General features: G+C 46.3%; 1 protein-coding gene across 1 annotated transcript; it reads left to right on the forward strand.

The window, feature by feature from the left end:
• The first annotated feature begins 372 nt into the window (after positions 1–372).
• LOC125297799 (CCN family member 1-like) lies at positions 373–11,946 on the forward strand. The gene is made up of 5 exons (XM_048248280.1): positions 373–643; positions 2,047–2,260; positions 5,978–6,418; positions 7,779–7,954; positions 11,627–11,946. Exons 1-5 carry the CDS (start codon positions 593–595, stop codon positions 11,933–11,935), a joined length of 1,191 nt encoding a protein of 396 aa, XP_048104237.1. The 5' UTR covers positions 373–592; the 3' UTR covers positions 11,936–11,946.
• Positions 11,947–15,092: the final 3,146 nt, after the last annotated feature.

A 15,092-nucleotide genomic window follows, 5' to 3' on the forward strand; every position in this document is an offset into this window, starting at 1 on the left:
ATATCAGACGGCGACCAGCTGGGTATATTTTTCTAGGTGTTAGCAGAACAGCGAGTGAAGGCTGGAATGTGTGCGACTGCGACTTAAAAGCACGGATAATATTTTGATTTGAGACAAAATAACAAACACTACGAGTCGGGCCTCAGCGGTATGCAGAGTAATTCGGCGATTTTATGAATGACGGTATTCATCCCTGATCAAGCCCCCCCAATCCGCTTCGCCGCTGCCGGCTGGCCCCACCCCTTTGGAATGTCTTGGCCAGGTGCCCTGTCGTTAACTGGCTGCACATATGGTAGTGGGCGTGGTCTCCAAGAGGCGCACGAGGTCGGTATAAATTTCATCAGCAGAGCGTGGTTGCAAGGTAGAGGAAAGTTGACGACCCACAGTACTTCGTGGCGGGAGAGTAAATGACCATACATTTTTGAGCAATTTCATTCTATACTTTCTTCGTGCTGTTTTTATTTTCTTTCTGTTGACCTCAGGCTGTTTTGGAGGCTGCCTGTCAATTATTTTATTTGCTTACTTTTCATTGCTTTGTTTACTAGTACCCTCTTTGAAGACCGTTTTGTTTATCAGAAAAGGATATTTAGCCATGACCTCTTTGATATCACTGGCTTTTTTGACAATGGCGACCATCTATATGGTAAGTTTCTCGTTGCATAATCTGTTGTCTACGAAGTGCAATTACATGTTTTCTGATGGATCATATGTATGCACACAGCAACCCCATAGAACTGCTGCATCTGTTTGTCATGTCTGTCGACACACTCCTGTCAAAGCTACATTTCGTTGATCAACTTTAAGAAAACCTATTGGGCTCCACTCTATTAAAGCATAAAGTCTCTGAGCGCGAGTTGGCAATTACGCATCCTTATGCATGTCTGTGTCCATCTTGGGAGCTTTAATGAGTGTCATCCAATGGTTACTTTAAACAGAGAGAGACTGTAAAAAGAGAGACAATGAGTGATCGTCATTGCATAACTAGATACGTCTGTCATTTCTGTCTGTGGCGCGTCTGGTTAAGCGTATATGCGTCCGGTATCTCATCAATCAATCTGTCAGTCTGTCTCCGAGTCTGTATGTCTGTCTGCGCTACGCTCCGCACGGACATGTGTATGAGTGTTCTCCTTGTTCTTCCGGTAACTCGGTAAACGGGCATGCTAGACGGTTGCGCGCTGTAACTTTGATCACGAGTTGGCACGGGGAGAGTAACTTCAGCTGACTTCCGCGAACTCAGATAGTGTCTAGACATTACCCGTGCGTTCGTTATCATCCACTATCTATCTTGTCTGTCTTGTCTATGCACGCATTAAAAAAATAAATAAATACTGGAATACTGGCTCAGGTTTGTGTCTATAGGGGGAATTGAGTTGAGTCACAAGCATCTATCATGCGGCTCATTTAGAGTTAATCTCTGTGACTCCCGCACTAATGCCAGTAATGTCTGATTTGTGAGAAGAGTTGTGTAACAGCCCTCTCGTTATGGCCTTGCCTGCCGTCTGTTTTCATGATTCTAGACACTGGCTGAGTGGTGTGTGTGTGTGTGTGTGTGTGGAAAGGATTTTAATACTAAACAGTTTTTTCTCTCCTCCTGACACACACTCATACAGACAGACACACTGTCAGTTGTACAGTTGGGGTCGACATGAATTAATGTGAAGTTACAATAAAAGCTATTTGATCTCCCTCTTTATCACACTTTACACACACACACACACACACACACACACACACACACACACTGAATAGGCAGACATTCAGATACCTCCTGTCTTAATTTTCTCAGTGCACCAACATACACACCATCAGTTCTTTTTACTTTTCTAACTTTACTCATCTCTCTCATAAACACAGTCACACACACACACACACACACACACACACACACACACATCAGTTCTCCAAACCAAAACCCTCAGGCACATTCCACCCCTAGGGATCAATAAAGTATCAATCTATCTATCACCATACCTTTGTGTGTGTGTGTGTGTGTGAGAATATGTGAGAATATTTTTAAATAGGTGTTTTAACCCCCTCCCTCTGTAGGTGGCTGCCAGCTGCCCGGCCGTGTGCCAGTGCCCCGCGGTGCCCCCCTCGTGCCCTCCTGGCGTGAGCTCCGTGGAGGACGGCTGTGGCTGCTGCCGGGTGTGTGCCGCCCAGCTCAACCAGGACTGCAGCGCCGAGCGCCCCTGTGACCACCACAAGGGCCTCGAGTGTAACTACGGCAACGACGCTGCCAGCGAGTGGGGCGTGTGCAGAGGTGAGGAGCGGGGCGGGGCGGGGGAAACGGGAATCAAATGAAAACAGTCTGGATTTATGTGTGTGTGTGTAGGGGGACGGCAGTTCCAGACGACGTTCCTTGGAGGAACGTAGTGGCCGAGGGTTTAACGTAAGACTTTTATCAGAGCATTTGGGGCAGCCGTGGCCTACTGGTTAGCGTTTCGGACTTGGAACCGGAGGGTTGCCGGTTCGAATCCCGACCAGTAGGCACGGCTGAAGTGCCCTTGAGCAAGGCATCTAACCCCTCACTGCTCCCCGAGTGCCGCTGTGGTTGCAGGCAGCTCACTGCGCCGGGATTAGTGTGCTTCACTTCACTGTGTGTTCACTCTGTGCTGAGTGTGTTTCACTAATTCACAGATTGGGATAAATGCAGAGACCAAATTTCCCTCACGGGATCAAAAGAGTATATATACTTATATATATATATATATATATATATACTTATACTTTAACTAAGTTGGAGCAGAAGAGGTAGCCAGCGGAGATCAATGAACAGTGGAGTAACGTGTGCCCATTTTCGGTTGATTGAAAACCAGACGCTCCGTCGTGGACTGGACTATCTATAGCAGTTCCACCACACAAGCCGGAAGGCCCGTGAGGAGGGCGTTGCAGTTGTCGAGGCGAGAGATAACCATGGTCAGCACCAAGAGCTGGGTGGCATGTTGGTTTAGGTACAGCCTGATTGTCCTTATGTTGAATAGTGCAAAGTGGCACAACTGGGTAACAAAGGCAACATGGTCAGAGAAGGTTAGCTGGTCATCAATCATGACACCCAAGGTTATTGCAGCCTTTATTGGAGCAAGAGAAAAGGAGTCAGTAGTGATGTTAATGTTGTGACGTGATGGTCTGTTTGGCTGTGAAGACCAGCAGCAGTTCAGTGCTACAGAGGCTTAGTTGGACATGGTGTTCCTTTATCCAAGTGGGTGTGTCAGAGAGGCAACAATTCGATATCCAAAGCAAGACGTGGTGTTGTCAGGCGGGAAAGACAGATGTATTTGGGTATAATCAGCGTAGAAGTCATGCGAGTTGGATAATCAGGCCTACACGGCAAACAGAAGGGGCCCCAGCACCGAGCCTTGGGGCACCCCTGTGGCGAGGCCGTGAGATGTGGATGTTGTGGATGATAGCCAAGACTCATTAAACGATCGCCCAGTGAGGTAGGATTCAAACCAGGAGCGCTTTGCCTGTAATGCCCATGCTTGAGAGTATGGATAGTAGGATGGGGTGGTTGGCCGTGTCAAAACCGCTGATGAGTCAAGCAAGATGAGTAGCAAGGACCGAGCTGCTACTCTGGCTGATTTTAAGGCTTCTATCACCGACAACAGATCCGTTTCCGTGGAGTTTATTGTTGGTTCAGTGTCTCTAAGCTTAGTTCATAGTGCAGTTGGTTTAGTGTGCCAATATAATTTAAAGATCACAGTTTCTCTTGCTAAGTTCAGGAGGAAAAGCTCCAGGTTTATACATTTTGCTTCTTGTTCGTTCTTAGGATCGGCTCTCTGTCGGCAGGTTTATGGATATACTCCTTGTTCATGAATATGACTCATGTATTTGACTCCCAGGTAGAACTGGGCCTCAGAAGTTTGCATTCCTACTGAAATGAGTCACAACTCAACCAAATGTGACACAGTATATTCTCAGGATGTCCTAAACACACAGGCATACCATCACCTGCATGAGGATGTTTGCATTGTGATGACACAGTCCCCTGTTGTTTCTTTCTTTTTCTTTATGGCTTTTACTTTGACACTGACAAAACCCTTTTCTTCCTTTTTTCTGTCTATTGACTGACTCTGTTTCTCTCCTTTTCAAACGTTTGCTACTTCCACTGACTGCATTGAGAGACAGGGTTTCACAGGGTCATGTTAAGGGAATGTTGAGAAATGAACGTTCTAAAGAATATCTGGGTTCATTGAATTCAACATAGAATTTTAGAACCTTCAATTATTGCGGAACTTAGAATGTTCAAAAACCTACACCTTTAAGGGTTAAGGTGACACCTTTTTTCTTTGTGCACTTTGATGGGTGGGCTTAGCTCAACTGACATTCATGTTTCACACCCATCCACCTGTTCTGCTGACACACACACATATAGTGTCTCTCTTAAGTACTCTCTCTCACGCTCTGTCTTTCCCTCTCCATCTCTGTCACACACACACACACACACACACACACACACACACACACACACACACACACTATCTGTCACGCCTTGCCTCACCCTTGTCAAGCGCATTACGGTGGGCAATCCCCTGTAAAGATGCTATTTAGACGCATACAGGCTGGAAGAGGAGAGGGTTTTTTTTTCCATCTATTTTCTACCTTTATCTTATTTTTAGCATATAGGCAGATGGTGAAGGATGTGTGGTTTTTTGAGGGGGGGGCATGGAAAAGCGGACAGGAGTTCTGAAGCATTCTGAAGCCCGACGCCACCACGGACTAGAACGGAACCCCAAGAATAACCCCCAAAAAAAAAAAGAATCCTCCCCATGTGCGTCAGCTGAGGTGTGTGATGTGTGTGCTGGGTGGGTGTGTTTGAGTGTGTGTGTGATTTGTGTGTGTGTGTGGTTGTGGTGGTGTATGTGTGTGGGCAGCAGGATCGGATATCGCTTCCCCTGCCACTGCCCTCTCGTTAACCTTTGACCCCCACAGGGACTGGGCCCCCTGTTCCGTGTTTGGTGTATTTCTAGTGCTGGGTTGTTGTGTCTGCGTTAGAGGACCACTGGGTGGAAGGAACACACCCCTTCGGCCGTGACTGACACACCAGACACATACCTGGGGGTTGTGTGTGTGTGTGTGTGTGTGTGTGTGTCTGTGCGTGGGTGTGCATGTGAGTGTGAGTGTGAGTGCGTCTGTGCGTGGGTGTGAGTGTGAGTGCGTCTGTGCGTATGCGTGTGTGTCTGTGTGTGCGTGTATGCGTATGCGTGTGTCTGTGTGTGTGTGTGTGTGTGTGTGTGTGTGTGTGTGTGTGTGTGTGTGTTGGGCGTGCCACGCTCGCACATGGCAGACATTTTGAGAGAGCACACACACACAGACGCGGTAAGGTAAGACTCCAGCTTGTGTATTTGAGGAGTCCCAGGAGGGGGGCCGCTGGCCGTGCCGCGGTGGTGTGGGTTTTCTCTGAGGTGGGCGCTAGACCTGCCTGTTTGGAGTGTTATGGCAGATTGTTATGGTTACCGGACAGGGAGGCGGCCATCTTTGATTTCATGCCAGGCGGCCTTCACATGTGGTCTCACGTGCACCATGCTCTTGTCACGTGTTTTGTGTTTTGTTTTTTAAGTTCAGAAGCATGTGGGGTATGGAATATGGACATTCTGGTCAATAATGAAAATAAATTATCATTAATCACACAATATGGGGAGACATTGATCCATCAACACAGGATGATTCATCCCTTCTGGGACTGTGGACATCAGAGGCACACACATTTTGTTCAGTCACTTTCAGAACAAGACGCCTCCTGGACATGTTCAACCAAGACATTGGTTCAATTAAGACAGTGATTGATTAGACTGCATCTTAAAATGCCTACTGTATGTACTATAAAACTCTGACTCTTGCTCTGTTTCTCCCTTCCCATCCTCCTCTTTATTCTCTCTTTCTCTCTCTCTCCCTCTCTCTCTCTCTCTCTCTCTCTCTCTCTCCCTCTCTTTCTCCCTCCCTCTCTCTCTCTCCGTCTCTCCCTTACTCATCCACAAAGCCAAATTGGAGGGCCGCAGCTGCGAGTTCGGCGGCCGCATGTACCAGAACGGCGAGAGCTTCCGCGTGGGCTGCAAGCACCAGTGCACGTGTGTGGACGCCGCGGTAGGCTGTGCCCCGCTCTGTGCCACCCAGCTGCCCCTGGCCTCCGCCGAGTGCCCCTACCCGCGCCTGGTCCGCGTGCCCGGCCAGTGCTGCTTCAGCGTGGACTGCCACATGGGGGCGCTGCCGCCCCTGCTGCCCCCGAAGACGCGGAAACCGACGAAGACCAGGCCCAAGCAGCAGCAGCCACAGCATCAGGACCAGAATCGCCTTGACGATGGCCAACAGTACAGCCTGACACCGCACCGTCCAGATTATCAGAACAATAGGGTGACCAACGAGGTGGCGGAGAGAGGAACGCTGAACTGGGCAGACGAGCAAGGCTACAAGCATCTACCAGGTGAGTAAAGCATCATGGGTAGTGTAGTCATGGGCATGATGGCAGACCGCATCATAGGTAGTTAAATCAATGGGTTCATGTGACTTCATGCAGCGCTATGCAGTTCTGGCTGAAGTTGATGCATGCTGGAGTCTGCATTGTTCAAAAGACACGTTCAGCCAGATCTGTGCAGCGCTGCATGAAGTCAAATGAGTCCTGATGATGGCAGGCAGGACATGGCAATAATGCAGGGCTACATGCATCTGCCAGGTGAGCTTTGCATCATGGGTAATGTAGTCATAGTTATGATAATGGGAGACAGATGAGTCTATTCAGTATTATTCCCTGGTGGTTAACGCAATGTGGTTGATTGCGGGTTAGAACAGAGGGTAAGGAAAGTAAGTCTTTGCCAGTTAAATCATCTGTTTAGCATATTATTGTTCTCTAGTTGCGTGTGAATTATAAGAGTCTAATGACATTCAGTGTCTTTTCAAATGGTAACCGTATGTAGGACAAGACATGACGACAGTCTGTCCTACATATTTCAAGGCTTTGCCTAAGTAATGTCACATGAACATTTAACTCAGCTTTAATTTTATTAAGATAAATTTGGCTCAACGTTTTTGTTTCAAGGCGAGCCTCTGTAGTCTGGGGGAATAGCATTAAAGGCATGAAATTAAGATCTTTCTTTCTTTCTTTCTTTCTTTCTTTCTTTCTTTCTTGAGTTCTTCAGTAGAGGATACAGACTGTTTTTTTTTTTTACAGAAAGGTTTTTACAGGCCAAGCTCTTTTTTTTTTCTCTCTTTCTGTCTCCCTGTCTTCCTTGCATTCTCATATAGATTTGGCTGCCTTTATGTACTTTCTCTTGACATCTTATGGCGATTTGATTCACTTATAAATTTGAATGTGTTCTGACAAAATCAAAGTCTCTCTCTGTCTCACTCATTCCATAAACAATGTGGGAACTTATTAATGATGGCAGTCAGTAATTTTCCTGATGTTTATGTATCCATCTCTCTCCATTATCCATCTCTGCTTCTCTCTCTCTCCATCGCTCTGCTGATCTCTATCTCTCTCTATATCTCTCACCATCTTTCTTTATATCTATCTCCCTCCATCCCTCTCTCTCTCTGTCTCTCTCTCTTTCTCTATCTCTATGTCTGATGTCTGGGTTTGACTTTGTGCTTTTGCCTTTTTTCAAACATTTTGCTCATATTGATCAATTGAAGTTTTGTGCTTTTGTACATTGTAATAAAAATCTCTCTCTCAACCACACCCCTCATACACTCCTCTCTCTCTCTCTCTCTCTCTCTCTCTTTCTTTCTTTCTTTCTTTCTTTCTCTCTCTCTCTCTCTCTCTCTCTCTCTCTCACACTCCATAGTCTGGAGTCCCTCTCAGAAGTGTGTGGTTCAGACCACTGATTGGTCACCGTGCTCCAGCAGCTGTGGAGTGGGTGTGTCCTCCCGCATCACCAACGACAATGCCCAGTGCAAGCTGCAGAAGGAAACCCGCCTCTGCAACATCAGACCCTGCAGCTCATTGGATATCCTCCCCAAGGTACAGCTGTCCATCAAACCAAAGGCGAAATATGTTGAGATGGTGCAAATGGTTAGCAGCACCGAAAGTTGGGCTATAATGGAACAATGGAAGAACTCTCGTTCTAACTTGTTTTATGATAGTACATATAAGTCAATATTCATACGTTTAACAGACTTATTCCATATGGGCCAACCTAGCTACTCTTCCCCTGTCCCTCCAAACACATTCACCAAATATACAGGGGTTAGGATTTTATAAGAGATTATAAATTGCACAACTACATGTGTCAGACAAGGTACCCTGTAATGTAAAACGCATTAGCTTCTTTTAGTAGCTAGCGTATCATCTTTAGCACTTAGTGCACTCTGCTATTTGAGTGTCGATGTTTACTAATGTAACCTGTGTGCGTCTGAGCCCCTTCCGTCACCCCAGCAACTGGAATGGCGCCCGGTTATTTTTCTTCCTGTCACTACGACCCATCCAATCTCTCCTGTCTCTATTTTCCCAGGCAGGCCAGTCATTAAGAAAAGACGATTACTACACTATTTCTCCTTTACTACCCTCTATAGAGAGTGTATTACCTTTATATCTTGGTGTCTATATATCTATCTATATCTATATATATAATGTGTGTGTGTATATATATATATATATATATATATATATATATATAAATATATGTCTATATATAGATATAATGTATATGTCTATGGTAATTATGTTTTGATGAATATCGAGGCTGTTGTGTGGGCCAGTGAGGGGGTTGAAATAGTAGTACATGGGAACCAGTTGATCCAGACACTCCTGTTGATGTCCATTTAAATATAACACAAGACCCCCACCCCACCACATGCCCCCAGCCCCCTTCTCAGACAGACACACACACACACACACACACACACACACACACACACATACAAACACACACACACTCTCTCACACATTCTCACACACACACACACACACACACACTCACTCACACACACATTGAGTCACACACAGACACATATACTGTACTCTCTTTCTCTTTTTCTCTCACTCTCTCACACACACACACACACACACACACACACACAAAATACCACCACCCCCAACACATTCCAGTGCAGTGCCCGTCTCAGTGAGTGCGTCTCTCTGGACACGCAGTCAGCTAGTCCCCCTCTATTCCTCTGGTTCTCAGGCCGGGAGCCCTGAGGCCGACTCTAAACCAGCCTGCCTGGATTGGCGGCTAAATGGGCCGTGCAGTAGCTAGAATAACTGCAACTGTGTGTGTTGTGTGATCCAGGGACTCTGTGTGTGTGTTGTGTTATCCAGGGACTCTGTGTGTGTTGTGTGATCCAGGGACTCTGTGTGTGTGTTGTGTGATCCAGGGACTCTCTGTAAGCCCTTTCAGACATACGTGTAAGACCGGAGGTTCGGCGGATGTTAAACGGTGGGACCGTATATCTGAAAACATAAACGGTCATATGGAAGTCCAAACTTAGCCGGTTGTTCTACTGCTCCCCCCCTAGTATTTCCTCCAGACATTATGTAAATGTGCTGTGTCTGAACAAAGCGTAGAACATGCGGTTAAAATTCACACCTAAAGCGCTTTCAGACATACGTGTAAGACCGGAGGTTCGGCGGATGTTAAACGGTGGGACCGTATATCTGAACAACATAAACGGTCATATGGAAGTCCAAACTTAGCCGGTTGTTCTACTGCTCCCCCCCTAGTATTTCCTCCGGACATTATGTAAATGTGCTGTGTCTGAACAAAGCGTAGAACATGCGGTTAAAATTCACACCTAGTGAGAGGAATTCAAAAGACCAAATCATCATAAGCAGAAGGCGCTGAAAAGGCAGTAGCCTACAGCGACGTCGTTGACGACAATAACAGGAGTATTTAATAAATTGTTAGCCAACACGGTCGGTTTTCTGTTCATTGATAGCCTTCTCATGACCTCACTGATATTTGTTGAGCATAAATATGCCTAGAAAAATGAAAACGAAAAGAAAACCCAACTTTGTTCCAAGCTCCTTACGTAAATGCATTAGACACATGGGAAGGATGCTTTTGGAAAAATAAACCATGAAAAAACAAACCACTTTAGTGTTAGCATTTTGTTTGTTGCATCCATCCTCCCCTGATTGGCGGTACCATAAAGTTCCATGTCACAATAGACCTGCAGGGGGGAGACAGACAGAAGATGGTGTACACCCCACTGGGCTTGGTGGGGTCCTGGGAGTGGATGTCAGCACAGTCCAGAGGAAGCGGCAATGTAAAACATAAACAAGTCTGAATGATAGCGAGTAGGATAAACAACACCTGAATCATCCGGAAAAAAGGACCTAGGTAAACACACACACACAAAACTCAAACACACCAATAGACACAATCATCTGAAGGGTGTAGGATGTCCGTTTGACAAACCTCTGAATGATGATGAGGAAAAAAGGTATACACACACACAAACACTCAAACACACACACAATCATCTGAAGGGTAGGACCTCCGTTTGACAAACCTCTGCATATACTCCGGAGGTTATATCTGAAAGCCCTATGTGTGGAGGAGACATGGTCCCAGGGCAGTCAGCCTGAGAGGGCGGCTCCCCTCTGACAAACCCTGCCTTTAAAGGTGTAGTTACCCTCTGACAACCCCAACCCTGATTTAAAAATGTACTACCCCTCGGACAAACCCTACCTTTAAAGATCTAGTCCCCCTCGGACAAACACTCCCTTTAAAGTTGGTAGTTCCCCTCTGACAAACCCTACTTTTAAAGATATAGTTCCCCTCTGCCAAACCCTGCTTTGCATATCTTGGCACTATGACGATCAGTCTTCGACTGTTCTCAGCCTAAAGCAAGTAGGCAAGTTTTGGCCAAAGATACAATATTGTGTTCAGTTGCACTTTGAGTGATGTGTTGGGCCCAGTGTTGCCTAGCAATGTTATATCAGAAGCTGAATCCTCTCTTGGCCTCCCCCCGTGTTTGTCAGCACTTGCCAGTCTGTGATCAGCTTGTTATTCCTGGGTTTTACAGTATATGCACGTAAACATGAGCACTCCCCCAGTGTGTCCATTGGATGATATATCTGATGGTGTTTGACATGTAATGTGTTGTTGCATGGGAACAATGTATTGATTATCTCTCTCTCTCTCTCTCTCTCTCTCTGTCTCTCCCTCTTGTGCTTCTCTTCCTTCTCTCACTCTCATATCCTTCTTTCTGTGTTCCTTCTTTTCTTTCCATCTTTTCTTCCCTCTCTGTCTTTCTATCTCTCTCCCTGTGTCTCTCGGTTTCTTTCCACTCACATCAACACTCATTCCTCCTCACTCTCTTATCCCCCTCTCCTCCCCTTTAATTCTTCCCTTCCCTCTCTCTCCTTCCATCATCACCATTTCCCCCTCTCTCTCTTCACCCTGTCATCCCTCTCTGTTCCTCTGTTCCCCCATCCTTTCATTATCCTCTCTTATTTCCTCTCTCTCTCACCATCCTTTCGTCATGCCCTCATATCTCTCCCTCTACCCTCTCCACCATTCATTATTTTCTCTCTCTCTCTCTCTCTCTCTCTCTCTCTGTCTGTCTCTCTCTCTCCATCCTTTCATCATGCCCTCAAAACTCCTCCCTTACCCTCTGCACCTTTCATTATTTTCCCCCCTCTTTCTCTCTCTCTCTCTCTCTCTCTCTCTCCGTCCTCCTCCCATCACAGAAGGGAAAGAAGTGCACCCGCACCCGGAAGTCCCCCGAGCCTGTCCGCCTCGCCTACGCCGGCTGCCGCAGCGTCCGCCTCTACCGACCCAACCACTGCGGCGTGTGCCTGGACGGCCGCTGCTGCCAGCCTGCCCGCTCCCGCACCGTCCAGGTGCCCTTCCGGTGCCCCGGCGGCACGCAGGTGGAGCGCGCCGTCATGTTTGTCCAGTCCTGCCGCTGCAGCAGCGAGGACTGCGGCCATCTGAACGAAGCGGCGCTGCCGCCCAAGCGCTGGATGTACGGAGACACCCACAAGTTCCTGGACTAGAGAGGAAGAGAGGAAGAGAAAAAGAGAGAAAAAGAGAGAGAGAGAGAGAGTGGTGGATAAAGGAGAGACAAGTGGGGGGGAGGGGGGCAACTGGTGTTTTGGACTAGAAACGACGAGAGGGGAGAGAGAGCGAAAGGCAAGGACAATTGTTTTGGACCCAACTTGGACGATCGGTTTGATCGAGACTGGGATTTGCACTTGTCCCGATCGATGTAAGGAGGAAGGTTATCCTTGTTTGATATGAATGGGTCTTTCAGATGTAGTTCAGTAGGACTGCAGTGCTTTACAGTTGAATTGAGCGGAGTCTGTGGACTGGGTCTGGTTCTGAGGTTGGCTGCCTTGGCCTCTGTTATCAGTCCAGTTAACTGATCTGGTCTGGAGACCCTGGGCCAGGGTTGGGTTGGTTGACAGGCCTCAACTTGAGGTCATTTTCGAGCCTGGGTTTGATTTGAGATCATTATGACCACAGCCTGGGCAGTTCAAGTTCTGCTGGTCGGGGTCCTGGGGTGGGATTGGGGACTGACGACAGCTCGGGTCTTCTAGAATATTCCGGAATTTGACTGAGCCTAATTTGGTTTTGTTTTTGGTTCTGTTCTTTCTGTCTTCTCCCTGGGTCTTCATGTTCCTCTCTGAAAATACCTTTGCGACCAGCAGAGGTTCCTCTGCAAGCCAACGGTTTGATGTTGCTTAAATATTTTTTTATTCCAAGACTGCTCATCAAATTAATCCCCAACTATTTAGTCAGACGAGGTCTATGCATTTCTTCCGTTACATTTACACACACACACACACACACACACACCTTGAGTGAATGCTATGTAGTGAACGTGGGTCACTGAAAATAGACAGACCTCATCCGGTGCCAACAGAGAGGTGGACTGTGTTTCCGTGACCACCATTTAAAGCCACAGTGTGCAAGATTACACCACCCTATGAGCTATGCTTTGGTAACTAGCACGCTAGTTTTACAACAAAACTCTTCACTGCAGTTTAACTTGTCAGGATAGCTATACTCTACACAGCCACAGACCTATGCTAATCTCGCCAGATTAGGGACAGAGTTTACAGGTTTGAGACAACTGGGGGTTAGCTGAAAATGTACTGTAAGCTACAAGGCTAGCGCTCAGACTTTTAGCAAAATACCTTCAATGCTCCTTCTATTCCCATCTTGAGAAGTTTGGGCTGGTTTTGATCATTTCAAATGCTTTGGCGTTTAATTAATACAAGTCTGTCTGGCTATGCCTGATTCGACAGTCTAATTGAATGCATCATGTGGACATAATCATTAAATGATGAGCTTCCATGCACAAGGTTTAAAGGTGCTGTTTAATTGTAGGACAGGCCCGCCATACTGAGTGAGTAACTGAATGTACAGTATGTGGCAGTAAAGCGTCTTTACTTCCAAGCATGTGAGCATACAATACCACCAAGGAATCTCACAATGCAATCAACCAAAGACAAAGTCTGACTGAAGTCTGGATTGACTCTCACCCCATCATGCTGAAAAGCTGTAATATTTATTCCTGTGTGTGTGTGTGTGTGTGGCAAGGGACTCTGTTCACCTCCCAAGACTCAGAAAAAGTGTGGTTAAGAACAGACTTCTTTTGTTGTCAATTCTTCCCCACCCTCACCCTCATGTCTGTGTGGTCCATGGACGAATGTTCCAGAAAGAGAGAGCGGGAGATTTATGTGTGTGTGTGTGCGCGCGCCCCTGATTATAGTTAGGGCCTGGCTCTTTTTAGTGGCAGACCGATACCAGGGTAACTAAAAACGAGCTGTCGCTTGAGGACACGGGAACGATCCACCTCTCGTTCCCTCACTTCGTTCGCCTCCTCAGAAAAAAAGGACTATGTAGAACTCCACCTCTGTTTTCAGATATAGGTGGAGTAGAGGGACGTTGGGATTTGGAGAAAGCCCCATCGGCTTTCCTTTTTCTATTCCAAGTTTGATTGTGATGTCATAAGCCTTTTGTACGATGAAGGCTACGTAAGGATAATGTTCTCTTTTCCTCTTTAAAACAATGTCCTAAACAGGGGACAGAATGCTTAGGCAATTCACCAATACCAAGACCAAATTTTGGTTGGATTTAGAAAAAAACACTACAAATCAGACAGGCACATATTACTTGTGTTTCGTCTGGTTGATTTAGTAGTTATAGTGACGGGGAGTGGAGGTAGTGCCAGCTTAAAAGGGGCACAGAAACTTCCAGAAATAAATCTTGGATGGGTCTCTTACCCCGCCATTTTGTTACAAGGTGCATTACGGGTGACAAGATACGAAATATATGTTTTCGGCAAAGCATTTGGCATTTGAGAGCATTAGCTCCACAGTGTGTGGTCCTCCGATTCTGACACACACACTGGCATGACGGTTTCATTTGACTGAAGTTACGATGACAGAGGGTTGATTGATGGGGAGCCGCTGGGATCAGTTGGTTCTTGTTTTCACAAACAATTTTGTAATATGGAACAACACCAGGAGAACCCACCATTGCTGGTAAATGACTGAATTTCACTGGGATTCATCCTGGAACTCTATTGGAATTGACCCAGAGGGTCTAATAAAAACTACTTGTATTCCTTTGGGTTCTCATTTCAAGGCCCAATTTAATTTGGGTCTGTCTACCTTCATGCCTGTTTAAAATACCCTCATCTCTTTACCACCACTGGATAAACACCACAAGACACAGGCAATTGATTAACATAGTCTAGTATACAACCGATTAATATAGTCTAGACTACTGAGGCACTAGACAAAACCACACAACTTTAATTAGGATGTTTAAGGAAGACAAGTAGGTTTGGTTACACAAAATTTAAACTTTTAATAATCCCATTTGTTCTTTGAGACAAAAATGGCCTTTGCATTTCATCTGTTACAGTGCTACTGAGTAAGGCCTAATTAATCAAACATCAAAACACTGCTGAACTGGTCAGTTAATTGAAGCATATGCAGGTAGTTGACAAAACCATAATCTTCATTCATGTTGACAGCTTCTGCACTCAGCCACCCTTCAAATCCCACTGCCAGCTTCTTTATCCTGATCAAAACACTTACATTGCCAAACAGCCCACAGGTCACGACTATCGGAGACGCGATGCACCCTGACAGGTCCGATTTCATGTTCAAAAGTGCCAGGAGGTGTTATTTCCCTACC

The sequence above is a fragment of the Alosa alosa genome, chromosome 7 (genome assembly GCF_017589495.1).
Source record: "Alosa alosa isolate M-15738 ecotype Scorff River chromosome 7, AALO_Geno_1.1, whole genome shotgun sequence".
NCBI classification, from domain to species: domain Eukaryota; kingdom Metazoa; phylum Chordata; class Actinopteri; order Clupeiformes; family Clupeidae; genus Alosa; species Alosa alosa.

Bases quoted from the DNA above. Each gene is read 5' to 3' on its own strand.
- LOC125297799 (XM_048248280.1), top strand. From the start codon at position 593: ATGACCTCTTTGATATCACTGGCTTTTTTGACAATGGCGACCATCTAT. The intron at 6,419-7,778 runs GTGAGTAAAGCA...CACACTCCATAG, and splicing joins AGGCTACAAGCATCTACCAG to TCTGGAGTCCCTCTCAGAAG. The intron at 7,955-11,626 runs GTACAGCTGTCC...CTCCCATCACAG, and splicing joins CATTGGATATCCTCCCCAAG to AAGGGAAAGAAGTGCACCCG.